The 17,226-nt window shown below is 39.8% G+C and overlaps 1 protein-coding gene across 3 annotated transcripts in view; it reads right to left on the reverse strand.

The window, feature by feature from the left end:
• LRP6 (LDL receptor related protein 6) overlaps window positions 1–17,226 on the reverse strand; it is a 116,035-nt gene that overhangs the window by 65,427 nt on the left and 33,382 nt on the right. For all 3 annotated transcript variants that reach the window (XM_063153962.1, XM_063153961.1, XM_063153960.1), the window contains exon 3: window positions 5,101–5,298. In XM_063153962.1, coding sequence (XP_063010032.1) covers window positions 5,101–5,298 — 198 coding nt within the window. The remainder of the gene's footprint in view (window positions 1–5,100; window positions 5,299–17,226) is intronic.

The raw sequence follows: 17,226 nt of genomic DNA on the forward strand, positions 1-17,226 counted from the left end.
CTCTTCTAAATGCAGGGATACAGTATTTTCAGTGTTTCAACACATCTGCAACTAATCATCTGGCAGACAGACATGAGCTGATGCTTGAAAAGAGGAACTAGAAAAAAAAAATCAATGCTCAAGTGCAAACTTAAGACATTCACCTCTTGCAAGAGCTTCCCAGCTTTCTGACAGTTGCTGAAAGTATGTTTTCTTACAGTGGCCTCAAAAACCATCTCATTAGCACAAACACTTCCTGGGGGACCTTGTAAGTGCATTTCCCTTCAGCCAGTAACGTGTTAACTTATTAATTAGAACTGCTGCTGCAGGGTAAAGGAAGGGGAAATTAATTCAAGAACTGCTTTAGCAGGCCAACCTATCTTGGGGACTCTACTCACAGGAGAGCTGTCTGCATTTCAGTTTTGTTTAATTAGTCCCACAAAAAGCAACTGCTCCTTCTGATAAGAGCAGGGCAAGAGCTGCAAAAAACACAAAACCACCTCTTCTATGCATCAATTTAGTTCTGTAATTATTGCATTCTGACATGAAAAACTGTTCATTCCCTTCTCTCACTGGCAAATCAAGGGCATTAGTCATCAAGTTCTTTGCTCTTCGTCTTTATTCTAATGAGCCCAACACTGGAGCAGCTAGGGCTAGTAAATCCCAGGGCTAGCAGGTAATGAACCATAATCATCCCTGTAAAATTTGCTAGAGAGGTTTTCTCACGAATTTATGACTCTACCACGTATTTAACTGAGTACTACTGCCAGAGCTGTCACGCACACTGCTTTAGTGGCTCACTGTGACTACTGGAAGATGTGACAAAAGCTCCACCAAACCCCAAAAATCAAGGCTTATAATTTGTTTCTCTCTCTACAGAATCCTCCCACCAGCCTACTGTACTCTTTCACTTTCCAGACCCCTGCAAACAACAAGTAAAGGATTCAAGTCCATCATGAATCTGGGATGGGGCAGCCCTGGACACACTGGAGTGAAGCTGGAAAGCAGTGCCAGGGAAAGGGACCTGGAGGGGCTCCTGGTCAATGGCCAGGTGGACATGAGGCTGCAGTGTCCTGGAGCCAGGAGGGACATCCCTGTCCTGGGGACATCAGGCGCAGCTGGGCCACAGAGGGACTGTCCTGCTCTGCTCTGGGGCAGCCTCAGCTCGAATATTGTGTGAAGTTTTGGGTGCCACAATGTAAGAAAGACAAAGCCATTAGACAGTGTCCAGAGGAGGGCACGAGGATGGTGAAGGGCCTTGAGGGGAAGCCGTGTGGGGAGCAGCTGAGGGCACTTGGTCTGTTCAGCTGGAGGAGGCTGAGGGCAGACATGGCAGTCACAGCTTGTGCTGAGGGGAACAGGAGGGGCAGGCCCTGAGCTCTGCTCTCTGGGATCAGGGACAGGAGCCAGGGAACGGCTGGAGCTGGGTCAGGGGAGGGTCAGACTGGAGATCAGGGAAAGTTCTTCCTCCTGTTCAGGCACTGTCAGGCTCCCCAGGGAATGGTCACGGCCCCAAGGCTGCCAGAGCTGCGGGAGCGTTTGGACACCGCTCTCAGGGATGCACAGGGTGGGATTGTTGTGATGTCTGTACAGGGATTGTTGGGGTGTCTGTGCAGGGATTGTTGGGGTGTCTGTGCAGGGATTGTTGGGGTGTCTGTGCAGGGCCAGGGGTTGGACTCTATGATCCTTGTGGTTCCCTCCCAACTCCATATAATATTCCATAATTCAGATCAAAGTACTTCTCTGAGATATAAATCTTAAAAGTTTTAATTCTTGTGTAGTGTCAGGTGTAGAGAGCTAATATTCAGAATATAAGAATAAAAGAATAAAAAAGTTTCGGATTTCTTACAGACTTAGAAATACGTCATGAATTTCTAGAGAGAACTCCTTCCAAATTTTAGATCTCTGAAGTCTGAACTTCAATACTGTCAGTGACATCAATTAAAATATTTTCCTATTTACATTGCATTTTTTCATTTTCCAAACCACAAGGTCAGTTTTCTCTAAACTGTTTGAATTTTTTTAATACAAGGATGTTACTTGCTACCAAATTTTTCTCCCAAAGCAATTAAAACTTATGCCATCCTACTTTACATGAAGGTTTTACAATTGCTTACCTGCTACAGACTCTTTCCCACCTCCTGTCATGCAACAGTAAAAAACTTGACAGATCACCTCTTTCCTCATCTGCTTCCTTTTCTAAGTTACCAAAACTATTCAGATCTAGAAGACCCAATTCTTATGAAGACATGTCTTTCAATAGCCCATTTGCCTTTTTCATTTCAATAGGGCCAACTTCCAGAAGCATATATTTTCCCAGACATGACATTTGATAAGGCATCAGAAAAATTAGCAACACTTCACCAGGATAAAAGAATCTATTCTGATCAAGAGAAATTTAGAAACAAAAAAACCTCAAACCAACTAAGTATAAATATAAAGCAGCAATTTAGAAAAATGGTCTAAATATCAAGATTAAAAAATCACCAGAACTGGCAGTTTCTAAATAAACCAGAGTCTGGTTTAAATTAGATTAGGCACTTGATAATGATCTTGTTCGCCTCCACACTTAACTCTTAAGGAAAAACCCCTAACTGATAGCCCTCTTAAGAGCTGGTGGTGGATAACTGTAGGTGGGGTTATTTGCTGGTTGCTTTTTTTTTTTTTTTTTTTTGAGGTGTTGGAGATGGCTAAAGGCTTTGTGGATTTTGATTGGTTCTGTGGGGTGATTTTTTCCACAGAAAAGTAAAATCTAAAAGGATTTTGCTTTGGCTACAGAATTAGAAACTGTGTTTTCTTTCCTAGTATTGATGAATCAGTCAGTGAAAAAGATGAACAAAATAATTAAGAGATAAAATATGAATTACAGCTGTAAAATATCTCATTGAAAAAGCTGAATTTGTTGGATAGCCAAAAGACAGTATCTACACAAAAAAAACACCCCAACACTTTGGACATCCCCAGAAGATCTTTTTTCTTAATACAGGCAGAGGCTAAGAGGTCACAGCAGAAAAGAAACCATCCCATAAAATCCCACTGTAGAACAGCCTAACTTCTGCAGTTCTCTTTTCCCCCCTTATGATGTAATGGCAAAGAATAAAAAATGAAACCAAAATGCCTCGATACAGATGTTGACTGCTTTTTGAATCTTCAGAACTTTCTCCCATGCCTAGGGAAAAACAGGTGCTGTTAGTATTGGTTTGTGCCTCTGAGTGCTTAAGGGAAGTCAAATGTGCTTTCCTTTCTAGGAATGACTTCCCCTTCTGCCCCTCAAATAGTAATATATTAGCATACTGCCATGACATATTCCTGGTACTGAAATGTATGAATTTGTATGAAAAAGAAACTTAACCTAAAGCATTGGACTGCTTTGGGTTTTATGGCTGTGTAAGAAAGAATTAGTAGATCTAAAAATCTAAATTACTTGTCTCTACAAGTCTTTATTAGAGGCTTAAGTAATTCCCGAGAATTTAGTGTGGAATGAGGTAACTGCTGGGACTCAGGTGATTTCAATTGTGTGCCATGAGGCAGCTGCTGGACACAGCTGTGTATGCACAGACAAGGCTGGTCAGCCCCTTGTACCAAGACAATTCAGCACCTCCTCAGCCTTATCCCCCAGATTAACCCAGGGCAGACCAGGGAATAAACACCATGAAAATAAAAACAGAATACCATGAAAATAAAAACAATATACCCAAGTATATTTACACCACTGTGCAATAGATCACCAGCAAGAGACAAACTGCAAAGAAGTCAATAGCAAAACAAGATTGAAAAAGCAGAACTGCCAGCAGGAAACACTGAAGTAGCTCTGGAAAAAGAAAGGCTGGAGACACCAGATAAAATTAAAAATACTCAAATTTCTACCATATATAATAATTTCTATCCTTTGCTCTCAATCACTTGGGAACTTATGTGACAGTCATTTTTTTTAAAAGAATCTCTAGGAAATATTCTTTTTGGTACTGAGTTTTTTTCTTGTGAAACAAACAGCAAATGAAGGACTACTTCAAATTAGATATCCACTATCCATGTTTTTTATTAACCAAGCTAGTCATAACACATATCCAAAGACACAAATTTAAAACTGCATCCAACTCCAGGTACTTTCCATGAACCATACTGCATGAACTTGTGATCACTTAAAAGGCAAAACTTAGGAGAAAAGTGATGTAACCTTTCAAACCAGCATTACAAAGGCATTGTGGAGTTCAAAATAAATATCACAAGAAGACAGTGGGCATGTTTCATACATGTTGCCTGTGGTCCTACTTGTCAGTCCACACAAAACAATGATCTTATCAATAGAATTAATTCCTTTATGTCAAATTAACATTTGTGGTGAAAGGTGGGCAAGTCCCTAAGAGGCCAGAACAAAGAGCATAAGAAAAGATATTTCACACCCATCTAAACTAGCTGAAACATCACAAAAATTTGCAAAGAATAACCTCACAAAAATCATCTCTCCATATGACACCTTGGACACAAGCTGTGATTTGTGTATGCAAGCAGTAATCATCAAACTCATCTAATGAAGAGAGTCATCACCCAAATTAGAGATGAACACATATACACAAAGTACCAGTTATACCCTAATTAAGAAATAGCCATGATTGGATCAAAAAGAATCACTTGATTGCTATAAATCTGTTTTTAAAAAAATCATTTTAACATAGCTCTCCTTTAAGGACTGTTTTCCACTAATTTCCCAGCACCTAGGATTAATGAAACTGAAATATTAATATATGATGATCCATTTTCTCATATTATCTTCTGCCTTTCTGAATACCACAGCAACCTTGCACAGAACACCTACTGAAAAGAGACAAATTTGCTGTATAGTCTTACAGCTATTAAGAGCAGGATTTGAGGATTTTTAAATGGAACTGGTTCTGAGAAAAATCTTTGGGAGAGTTACAGGATACCCTGAAGAGAAGGACACATTCCACTTCACAGTGCTGGAAAGGTGAGGATGGTGAAGGATAAAAGTTTCTGACAGCACTGGTTTGCTTAAAATTTTGTGAGTGCTGACAATTCGCTGCAACAGAGATTACAATATTGCTTAGGCAGCATCTTCTAAGAAAATCCCCACATTACACCCATAAACCAAAGACTTCTCACCTATGACTTCCATCCAGATTTGATTTGTGGATGAAATTCAGTTTAGCATCTGCCCAGTAGAGTTTCTGTTCCTCATAATCCAGTGTCAGTCCGTTTGGCCAATAAATGTCCGTGTTAACGATGATGGAGCGGCTCGAACCATCCATCCCTGCTCGTTCTATCTTTGGTGCTTCTCCCCAGTCTGTCCAGTACATGAACCTGCAGTTATTTGGAAAAAGACAAAAAAAGAAAGCAATCATGTACAAATCTACACCTTTCAGTAAAGGTACTGTCTGTTCTGCAGAGACAATGTCTGTGGAGCTCTGCTCTACTGGGTAAGGGGCACATACCCTGGGAAACAAAGCAAAGTTACTTTACAAAAAGCTGAAGAAAAACAACTTAAAACAAACCCACAGTACTATATCAGGTTATATTTCCATGTTTCCTTCTTTCCTTGGGTAACAGAGAAAGTTGGAGATATCCACCAGATCTCAACAACAATCTCAAAATTCATCATAAACAGCAAAGGCAGATATTACAAATTGTCATAAAAGTACAACCGCTCCTCTAATATGTGTCAGAATTTAGGGGGGCACAGAAGAAGGTGTGCAGACTTATAGCAGACATAGCTGCATGTGATGCAGTGAAGTGGTTTTGATGGAAGATCAATTCATGTCCTTTTATTTCCAGACAAATTCCAAGACAAGCAGCTACGCCAACATGTTTAGAAGCACAGCTTGCAACCAGTAACTGAGAAAAACATTCCATAAAATCTTTTAAGACTGGACAAGCAAGTTTTAAAACATCTAACATGCATCAATCTTTAAACATTATTTAACAAGTAGTGGGGAGAGGGAAGCTATTCGGTTGCATTTAAGATAGTGGCAAAGCAAGGGAAATCACTTTGTTTTGGTTGGAGACTAGCAGGGAGTAAGAATATTTGCCCTTTTTCTGCAGGTGGTAGAAAATGGATTTACTTTTGTGGGTTGTTGACAGAATGCATAAGTAAACTGAAGTAACATAGAATACAAACAGATCAGCCAAAGTGTGTCCATGGTGCTTGCTCTGTTTTGTTGTTGCAGCTGAAACAGACTACTGTCCTAAATTGCTTCTCATAACCTCATGACATCTGCCAGCATTACCTGCTCCTATCTGTGCTCCAAAGCCTGGCTCAGTCAAAACAATCCAGATTAGGAAAGACCTGAAGCCTTTAATCAAACTCAGATCATCACACAACCACAACAGGTCAGTGTATGGTAGCCACATGTGAGGAGGCCTAGCCACCCATCCTCTAAAGAAAAACAAATGTGCAACACATTTAAGAAACACTTGCAGATGAAGTTATTCTTGGCAAAGATTTTTTCTTATTCTTATTTTTATTCCTATTCTTCTTATTTTAAAAATTCAGGAAATTCCATGTTATATCTTCCCCCTTAATTCATGTCTACAGCATGTTTGTTTTAATGTGCAGCAAAATCTGTGCACTATAGAAATGCAGCTGATTAACACAAATATTATCCCAAGTAAGTCATTCTTCATGGAGCAACACGTTTAATATCTGAAGAGAAGATGTGAGATTTCTGAAAGCACAAACAAGTGCCTCAGATAAACTGGTTTTTCACCAGGAAGAAGGACAAACACCAAATAATTTTCAGATGGGTAGCACAGTAGCAAGGCATCTGGTCAAGCTATGCAATAAGAAATCACACTTGAAAGAAGAAATGTTCCAAAAAGTCAGGCAGCATTTCACCAGTGAGCATGTGAGAAAGGAAAGAGAAAAACACAGCTTTACTGTTAACTTCTTTAAGACAGCCCTGCTTTGCCCCAGCTGTCAAGTCTTAGACTTACAAATCAAGGTTAATGGGTTCCAAGGCTCTGACCAGCCTGCTGGACTGATTTTTTGGGGCTGAAACAGCTCATTAATTGCTGTACAGCCTCATATTCTTCCCTATCTCACTCTCACCTCTGCAATTACTGAAGCAAAAGCAGGTAAAGGTAGTTTGGTAAGAAAGTAAAGGCTTCCCAGACATCACAATACCAGCCCTATTGCATTTGTCAACAGGAAGACACACATACAGAACTCACTTTAAGATTCAGTAATATTTCCAATCAGCTCCAGTGACCTCTTGTGCATTTTCTTCAAATGTTTGGTTTTTTTCATTATCAGGTTTGTTTTCCTCTACCCTGCTTGAAACCCTGTGGGTTTTAATGTCTCCATTAAAATCTCTGGAACCAGCCATGCTCCAGCTGATGACAGCCATGCAGACAAGGTAAGGGCCGTTCTCCCTCTTCCCCATCCTCTTCAAACACATTTTGCTATTTCAATTAAAAAAAAATTTAAAAGCCACCACCCAAGCCCATGGGATAGATCAAAATATTAAGAGAAAAGTAATGTCTTGTGCTAAATCATCTAATTATACCTTGCAATACGATTAAAATCCAGGAATCTAGATTTTAATTTTACCAGCAGAGGCTGGAAATGGTTGTGAGCTGTTATAAAATCTAAAAGCAGAAGAAAAACAACAAGAACAAAGTGTATTTCTTTCTATATGTGCTTATAACTTTCAGTATTACAGAGTCATGCTGCCCTCCAAAGAGTTAAGGAACATCAAGTGTTTGATATACACTTATAGAAGAGAGGAAGGTTCTTAGACTTCAATAAAAAATATTAGTTGATGGTTTTTTTGACTGTGGCTGAAAATGCTGGTTTATATTAAAATTTATCCCATCATTAAAAATTATGAACAAATAGAGTTTTGATAGTTTTCCCTACAAACTGTTTTCTATGCCTCTTTAAATCTAACAATTTTTGGGTTTTGCATTCTGCTGCATAAGGTGAATCCATGCAATAAAACTTCCTTCTAAAAGGCCCCTTTGCACTGTATAGTTGTAACTTCACAGTTTTGATTGCCTCAAATAGAAGGTTTTGCCATGGGTAAAAAAAAACCCAACCTAACAAAAGGATGAAACAGCATGTCACAGTTTATTCTACTTGATGAACAAATCTAATAAGTAATAGAGATTTTTTCCAAAAAGCCTATAAAGTCTAGGCACTCTGATGGCAGAATATCCCCCATACAGAGGAGGAAACTCAGACTACCAATGCCAAGATTAGATGCTGTAATTTAACACTGATTTCTGACAGTAAGCAGAGGAGACAAATTTATTGCCAGCGCCCATCAGCTTTGCAACTTTCTGATCCACAAACACTCACTTTCCTGAGTGTTACTCAGCTGCTTAATTAGGGCAGCTAATTATTTGGTGAGGTCCTTCACAGTGAAGGCCCCAACTCTGCAATTATGCTTGGTTCAGGGCCCTAAGAACTTGTGAGCTCTACAGGGAGCTGCCAAACTTCAGAGCTTGCAGCAGCCCCTGTGGAGCTCATCAGCTCTGCAGTGGACTCTGCTCCAGCTCCAACAGGACTGGCATTCCTGTAACCAATAAATCCAAAGTTACACACAGTTCAGGAAAACTATGCACTATAAGTATGTTTGGTTATTAAAATAGCTCTTGACTTGAGCAGAAACGTTCAGGAGTTTACAAAAAGACAATTGAATCAAGCGACCCTCCAGGTAGCTCAACAGAGACTCTTTCTGAGGCAAGTTCACAAAGGGAGGAAAACTGCAATCCAGAAGCACACAGCAGCAATGAACAACACAGAAAATGGATTTTCAAATAAGTATGACAGAAAGGTTTTAATAACAAGTTTCTCAACTGACTGCAAAAGTCAGAAAATATTTTCGGTCCTCCAGGAAAAGCAAAAAATGTACATATAAATTAAATATGGAAATAATTCTTCATAAAAGAGAGGAAGAAATATCCTTTGGGGATACAATCAAGATAAACATGAGAGAAAATATGTTTTTAGCTAGCTGAGAACTGTGCTCTTTTACAATAGCTTGTCTCTCTAAATAAGTATATTAGTTGATTGACTAGATTAGTTGAATGTAATTTTCAGAGCTGCTTTACAATAATATCTTATGTTAATATTCAGTGCAGCCAACATAATTTTCTGTGCAAATTACCCTATCTGCAGCCTTTTGGTTGCCTCTACACCACTCTTGCACATACTAAGAGCAGCTATGTGAAGAATAGATGTGAACTAAGCAGGGAACTGTGTTAATACCCTAACACACTGAATCTTTTACTTTTTATCCTTGTTTTGGGTTCAGAAGCCAAAGGGTTTCCAACAGAGTTTCCTATTTCAGACAGGTATGGCTGGCTCTGAACCACCTGCCTTAAGCAATGCTATGTACACTGGACAAAATCAAATCAAGATTTCTTAAACTGCAAAGCAAGGCTTCTTTTATTTCACTATTCTGCAAAGCATCAGTGTGTCTAGTAAATGAGTAAATGAGCTAGATGTGCTGAAAATGCTTGACAAGCAAGAACCAGTGGGCCCAGCTGTGCCTCTGCCACTGTCCCCACCCTGACCCTCCATCCCCATCCCTTGCACCTCAGGGAGGGTGGAGGATGAACACAACCCCACAGGTGCTTGGATCTCAGCTACTGAGTTCCACAGCCCAGACCATCAAACCTAGACAGGGGTCTCAGTGCAGTGCCTGGAACACAGTGACACCTCAATATGGATCACTGCTCACACAGCAGGAACCTGTGCAGGAACAGGGATCATTGAGGATAAATTACTGCAGCCTCTGCAGCTCACCTGTCAGAGATGCTAAAAGACTCAAATGACAAGTGGGAGAAACCCATGTGTAAAATTCCATGTGTACGTTTACTATACACACCAGGAAAAGCTCTACTGGGACTGCTGTTTTTTAAGGCATACAAATATTTTGCCCAGTATACTCTGTACTGGTTCCCTCAAGATGAAGGTGCTGTTCTGGTGACAGCACTTTAATGCAAATGTCTGCATTTATCCCAGGACATCAGGCAAAAACCATCTGTAACCAGAATGGCAATGTGAGGATTTCCACTTTGGAGCTGGTTTTACTCCCCTACTCAGACCTTATCTAGCAGGAGAAATAAAATCATCACCAGACCTTCCCTTTTCTTGGAATCCATTTCTAAAATAAGGGATAAATACAAACATTCCACTTTTGGAATGAAGAAAAGCTTAGATGAAGAGATCAAAAAGTGATGCTTTGTCTCTAGCTCAGTATCAGGAACGAAGGATAAAACTAGAATGAGATTTTGTAGATGGCATTCATAAACCCTGAAAATAATGCTTTGGAAAAGCCACTGAAAACCTTTCATAAGAAGTCAACATAGAAGAATAAACCTACATGATACTCTCATTTCATAACCAAAAAGAAAAAACGCAGTGTTCAAGCTAGTTACCATGGCCTCTATTTTCAGGTATTTCAATTTTAAAGAAAATGCTGGGCAATCTAACAAAACAGATGAGAGATTGTTTTTCATTTTCACCCAGTCATTTCTGAGGCTCTGTAGGAAATAAGGTTTGACTTAGCTGTCAAACCAAACACAGACTGATGCACTGCAGAGTCTCATGCATATGGTTGTCCTTTTGGCCACAGACCTCCAGGAAAAAGAGAAAGATATTCATTAAAAAACAAGAAGCAGCTTTTTTTTTTTTTTTGCTGAATGCTCACAAAGGCAGAATTTTAATTGTTTGAGCAGGTGGAAAGGTCTCCTGCTCCTTGAACTTGTAAAATTAACCTTTGCTGTCTCCTGACACAAAAGGTCTAATGACATGCCTTCCACAGTTAGGAAACAAAAGCCATTTCTTGGTTTCTCCTAGAGCCAGCAGGAAATAAAGCTTGCTAGAACTAAGCAGCATTTGAAAAACAGTATTTGAAACAACAATTTCCCCAGTTTATGCCAAAAAATAGAGAAGGATACAATTTCCTCTGTCTGCTACCAATTAACACCATCCCTAGACTCTTGCTGACCTCAAGACAGAAGCAAGATCCAAATGTGCTTTGGAAGGCTCCAGCCAGCCTCTTGCACAGGAGCCTCTCCAGATATTACACACCAGACCCTGGCAAGTTCACACAGCAGGTAAGCCAACAGAAAAACAAAAGCATTATTAATGTAAAAGGAGATGGACAAAATAGGAGTAGAATTCCTTGCCTTCCAACCTATCTTGGTTCTTCAAATATAACAGGAAAATAGAGGAAAGAAAACCAGCTGGCAGACTTTCAGAAAAACCAAGCACACAAACAAAAATACCACAAACCAACAACTGTGACAGAGTCTCTCAAGAGGCCAGGAGAGAAGCTGAGCCAGGAACATGTGCTGGGTAACTCTGCAGGGCTGAGGAGTCTCACAGAGACTCCAGCATGGCCCAGGAGGAGCCCACATACACAAAACACCTTCCAAATAGTTCTTTAAGAGCCTACCAAAAGGTGCAGATCTCTATGCACCTGTGAACTGAACTAAATTGTAAAAGCTAGGACAAAAGAATATTTAGCTACGTTAAAACTACAAGTGGGGGGAAAGCAATGAGAAAATGGTGAGATCACAGTTCTTCACATTTCTCAGATGAAATTTACCTTCTTTGTACAATGAAACAAATCTGTTTCTTTACAGGGACTTGCACTAAAATATAAACATTTGCATTTCACATATTTAGTTGGTAAATGAGGATTTAGAATTCTGTAATTTCAAAGAGCTTTGGGTTGAAACTAGACAAGTCAGCTGCTACAATAATTTTTCACTTCTTGCTTTTTCAGCTCAGTCAAAACCAAACTTGTTTCTTATTCTTCAATAAAAAAACTGGGAGAATTGTTCTCCATATCTCCCTATACATCCTGAAGGCAAGAAGGGCAGAAAGATTTTTCCCTATACTTGTATCTTAAACTGAAGCCCTAGAACTTCTAGAATTGAAGCCCCTGAACTTCTCCGTGGCAAGACACCACAGTCATTTATGCCCAGTTGTGTTGCTCAGTGAATGAGGGCAAGAGATAAAAATCTGCCATTTGGCATTCTGGGCTGTTTCTCAGAAACACCAATCTAGGCATACCCCACTGCTGTGCAAGGCTTGGAGTGATGAACTGCTCCATTCCAGGTACCCCACAGATACATCCCCTACACCCAGCAAACAGAACATTCTGCTATGACCATCCCAGCAATCCTCAATGCAGAGTCATCTTACAACGAGAACAGTTTTTAACCATGACTACTCACTCAACTTTACTCACTGATTTAATGGATGTTTACTCTAAGTTGAGTCCCATCAATCCAGCTGTAGTTCACCTTAACATCAGAGGGTACCAGTGCTAAAACATGGATGGGCAGGATGGCACAGCCAGGAACAAGAGAAAATTAGGTCAAAAAAAACCTATCAGACATATGACCTGTCTACAATCAACTGAAATTGGGGAACATGTTCAGTATCATGAGATCTTGTAATCAGTAAAATATCCCCTTGTTATTCAGCCCCTCTATCAGGGCACAGCTACAAATTGGATGATTTTTATGTTCTTGATTCCTGACTCCTCCAAGAAGCCCTACAGAACTTGAATGTTCTGCCAAGCCATGCTGAATCCTACCCTCCATATCACATTTCAGCACCCTGCTAATTCTTTTTTCAGTTTTCATCCTATTGTCTGCTATGTAAATCAGGCTTACTTACACTTACATCATTCCTTAGGCTTTTTTTAAAATTCAATTAACTCATGTCATCCAGGGGTTCAGTACATTTTCAGTGCAGCTCCTGTCCTTGTGATTTATCAGTTTGTTGATATGGAAACCAACCTGATGCCACTTTGATCTTCCACCAGAATCACTACATCAGTTATTCTCTTGTAAGAAAGTGGCACACACCAATTAATCTTTTCACACCAGAAAATTACATGAAATATGGCCTTGTTTTTAACCAAAAGCTACATGATATTCATTACAAAACAAACCACTAAAAAGGGGGTGGGAAGACAAGAGATTTCTCTATAGCAGGTAAGAAAAACAGAAATAAAGGGATGCATTGTAATTAATGCATAATGAGACAGGTTACATTACACAAGATTTGGTTAGAGACCTAATTCTGGAGATACAAATCTAGGTAAACTTGGCTTAATTGAGAAGAAACTATGTTTGTCCAGAGCATTTAGAAAGGTCCACAAAATGTGGTCTGAATACTGGCCAAAGGCTTCATACACAGATGGAACAAACACCACTTCATTTCTGTACTGGAAACATTATGATAAAATAACCTTATTATAAAAATAATAATAAAATAACATTATTATAAAATAACTGAGATGTCTGAGACTTCACTCAAGCTTTTTCTAGGTTAGATTTTGCTATAAAGGAAGTAAGAATTCTTCTACTTTTCCATTCCTACTGCAAACAGCTAAATATTAAGTACTTGGATTCAATTTTTATGGAAGAAGTGGCTATGCATTCTACAGCAACTATTACACACCTGTAATTCTGAAGTTAAAAATCAATTAACACAGTTTTAAACCCAGGTCATTAGCTTTTTCTCCCTACAGGTTTCTTTTGCAGGTCACTCACAGCTCTTCAAGTAAGAGCCACTTGCATACAAATTGCTTCCAGCACAGAGATACATCAAAAGTGGGAAAAAATTCCAAATCCTTGCCCTAGTACAAGCCTCATTCACAAGGCACACAAAAAATGCCCACCAAATATTACACTAAGGGAAAACCCCAAGTATGTTTCCAGTCATGCATGACGGGTCACAGGGTCTCTCACTTTGATAAGTTCTGGTCCATTAACATATTGGAGTTAATTGTCCAATTACAGATTTAGGTTATGAAGTCCCATCCTTTATTGTTTTTGCCTCTTCATTCTGCCATTGTTTATGCTCTTGGGCCCAACATTTGGATCAGTTGTCCTTGGTCCCCAGCTAGAGAAGAAATTGTTTCGTCTCCCTGCTCTGTGAAGAGAGTTACTATCCCTTAATATGAAGCTCAGAACTACACACTAAAGCAGTCCAGAATCTGAAAAATATAAAAGCTAAAACCTGAGGCATCACTACTGATGATCTTGTGTTAAAAACATCTTGATACAACCCCCAGAACAACTGCACTTCAACAGCAAGTGAGGGCCAAGCAGAAGAAATGCCAACTTAATGATTAGTAATTTAATTCAGAGAAATTGCATTTCCCAATATGTAAACTTGTGCCACATTCTGCCCTGTAATCTCTATGCTAGGCAAGATCAACTGTTCTCTAAAGCACAACTGCAAGAGCAATGCAAGAGGAGAGGTGCTGGTGTCAGCTGCCACAGAACTCCTTCCTGACCACTCACACACAAAGGTGGGGTGCAGTCTTTTTTGCACTGCAGAATTGCATTAGTGGGGTGACTGGAAGGATGCAAATTGTCAAATTTCTCATCCCTCAAACCACACTTTATTTATTATTGCTCTCCCACTATATCCCTGTTACACCCAAAAGCAGATGTTTTAGCACTTGGTGTAACACTGGTCCTCTCCACTATAAATTAGTTGTTTCTCAAGCTGACTGAACACAGCATCTATTTGCCATCAATGCAAGGGACCATGATTCACTCTCTTGGAATCAGGACAGCATTAGTACTGTTTTATTGAGGAGGACAAAGCTCTTGTATTCCAAACCTCTTACAGTCACACTCTTCAGATTTGCAACCAAGCTGTAACTTACTGTATAACTTACAGTTTTTGCTGTATATGTCTGAAAGCAAAGTATGGTAAATATATCTCTGTTCTGGGTTTTCCTTTAAGCTTACATCTTTCATGTAACATGCTCAGCCAGTGCTCGTAGAAAAACACAAACAAAATCCCCCATGATGTATTCATGGATGTTCTTCCCCTCAGGAGCTGAGTTTATGTCCACCAGTGATCAAATCAAATCTCAAGTGCAACAATTTCTGAAAACTGACTGCATACACTTCCAAAAAAATTGTCTTTTGCTCTACATTTAATTTACTCCTTTCATATCAGGTCCCCCTTTAGTCTGTCCATTCCATGGTCTGCTTCAGATAATACTTTCCTTTGTTATAAGTCATGAACAGTAATCCCTTCACGGTTGTTATCCAATTTTACCAAAGGCTTTAATCTGCTTTATTGACAATAACTCTTTAACTACTCTTCTCTGAATTGTAGTAAAATGGATCTGCAGTTCTGCAACTGAACAAAAAACCCCAAAAACCCAAACAAATCAACAAACAACCCAGAGTTTAGAATCACCACTGAGGACAAAAATATGTTTAGAAAATTAATTATATGAAGCAATACAAACAGAGTATTTCTAATAATATACACAAGTGGTAGCAACAGTAAAAATTTCCCAAGTGTGTAAGAAATACAGATGGTTAATTGATTCTAAAGAGACTTAACTCTTTATAACCTTGCTCTTCTTCTGTTCCATGGACTGCTGTGAGCAGATTTTGCAGGATTAGCAGTGAGGAAACAGAGGACCAACCCTTTAGATAACAAATGGCACAGGGATGTGTGACACAAGGAGGTGACCAGACACTCAGAGACAGCAGTGACAGCCCCCAGACTTTCCTGCTTAGACTGAGAGCGTTAAAAGACCAGGGTTTCCTTTGTTCAGGGCCTCAGCTCCAGCTGTTATTTAGCTATTGCACCAAGATAAAATTATTTTAAGGATTGATGTACGTGACACTGTGCCATGGGAAACCTGGTCTGCCTGGGTGAGTGTGGGGCTGCAGCTGGAAGGAGATTTGTTCCCAGCTCAGGGGTGGAAGAGCTTGAAATGGCCCTGGATGGTCCAGCAGGGAACTTCCCTCAGCACCAGCCACTAAGAGCTTGATAGAATCACACCAATTGTATAAAAGGGATGGCTGGACCACAAAGAAACTCTGTTACTTGATAGGGGAAACAAATGCATATTTAGCTTAACTTTACTAATTAAAAATGCAAGAAAACAGGCACTGCAGCTTTGTCACAACATAAGGAAAGAAAATTGACTTACTGACAGCAGTAGATATCTCCTAAAATCTTCTAATCAACTCCCTTCCCACACCAGTAACAATGCCAGTCTCTAAGTCACAACTCAGAAATTTGAAGAAAGTGGCAGGGGTATCAAGGTACTTTTTCCACCTCAAGTCTAATTGACTCATTTCTACAGGATCAACTGAGTGAGCTGATATAACTACTTGCCTGGGAAAGGGCTTTTCCAGTGCAGCAGGAATTAATTCTGTAAACAAGCCCTTTTCTAGGATAGTATTCAATTCCATGCTCTGTACTCAGGGAAGCTAAGAAGCTGAAATTCCAAGTAATACATAAAATTACAGGGTTGTACATACTGATGACTTTATTATCCCCTTAAGATTTTCAGTATAAAATCTTCTCAGAGCTCTTCAGTGCTCCACTACACTGGGCTGCAATGCTTAAAATAAGATTTTCCAAAGCAAATTCTGACATCAGTGCATAACAACCATGAGGACTCCTATGAAAAAGGGGATGGGGAGACTCCACACCCTCTCTGGACAATCTGTTCAGTGCTCAGGCACTGCACAGGGAAGAAGTTCTGCCTCATGTCCAGGTGGAACCTCCTGGCATCAGTCCCTGACTGTTCCTCTGGTGCCATTGCTGGGCCCCAGAGCAGAGTAGGGGTTTTTTCCAACACAAAACCCAAGCAAACTTTTCCTAAATCATTTAAATAAAGTTCACACAAAGAGACTGTTACAAGAAAACATAGTAGCAGAGATCTATGTATTGCTTTTTCTGTTGTGCACCCCCTGCAATGCACTGGATGTTGACTCATATTGACTAATGGGCAGAACCTCTGAAAATAAACAGAAACTGCCCATAGGAACTTGATCTGTGAACAATGGAATGAAGAAAATTTGATCATCTAGAAAGAGGCACATCAAGCTAGATTCCTTGAAGTTTAATGGAAACAAAGGCACTAAATGAAGCACGTCCAGCAGGTGCAGCACTTGGAGGCCACTTCATCTCCCAGTGGCCTCCCCTGTCACAAACATGCAGCTGGGGCCCAGCTTGACCAAAATTGAGCAACAATTTGCAAAGGTCAAATTGGGAGTTAGACAGATACCTGCAGTATTCACACATGCATCATATATTAGCTACTATTGGTGCTTTTATTCCTGTTTTTAGACTACTGTCAGCTCCTAGATCAGTCAGGTTTTTGTATGCATGTACTCAGTGTTAGTTTAACACAACCCAATCTCAGCCACTCAATGTGAAAAGCTGTGAATAGAATACTGCTTTTCTCAGCTGCACAAACCTCAGATGCA

The sequence above is a fragment of the Melospiza melodia genome, chromosome 4 (assembly GCF_035770615.1).
Source record: "Melospiza melodia melodia isolate bMelMel2 chromosome 4, bMelMel2.pri, whole genome shotgun sequence".
NCBI lineage: Eukaryota > Metazoa > Chordata > Aves > Passeriformes > Passerellidae > Melospiza > Melospiza melodia.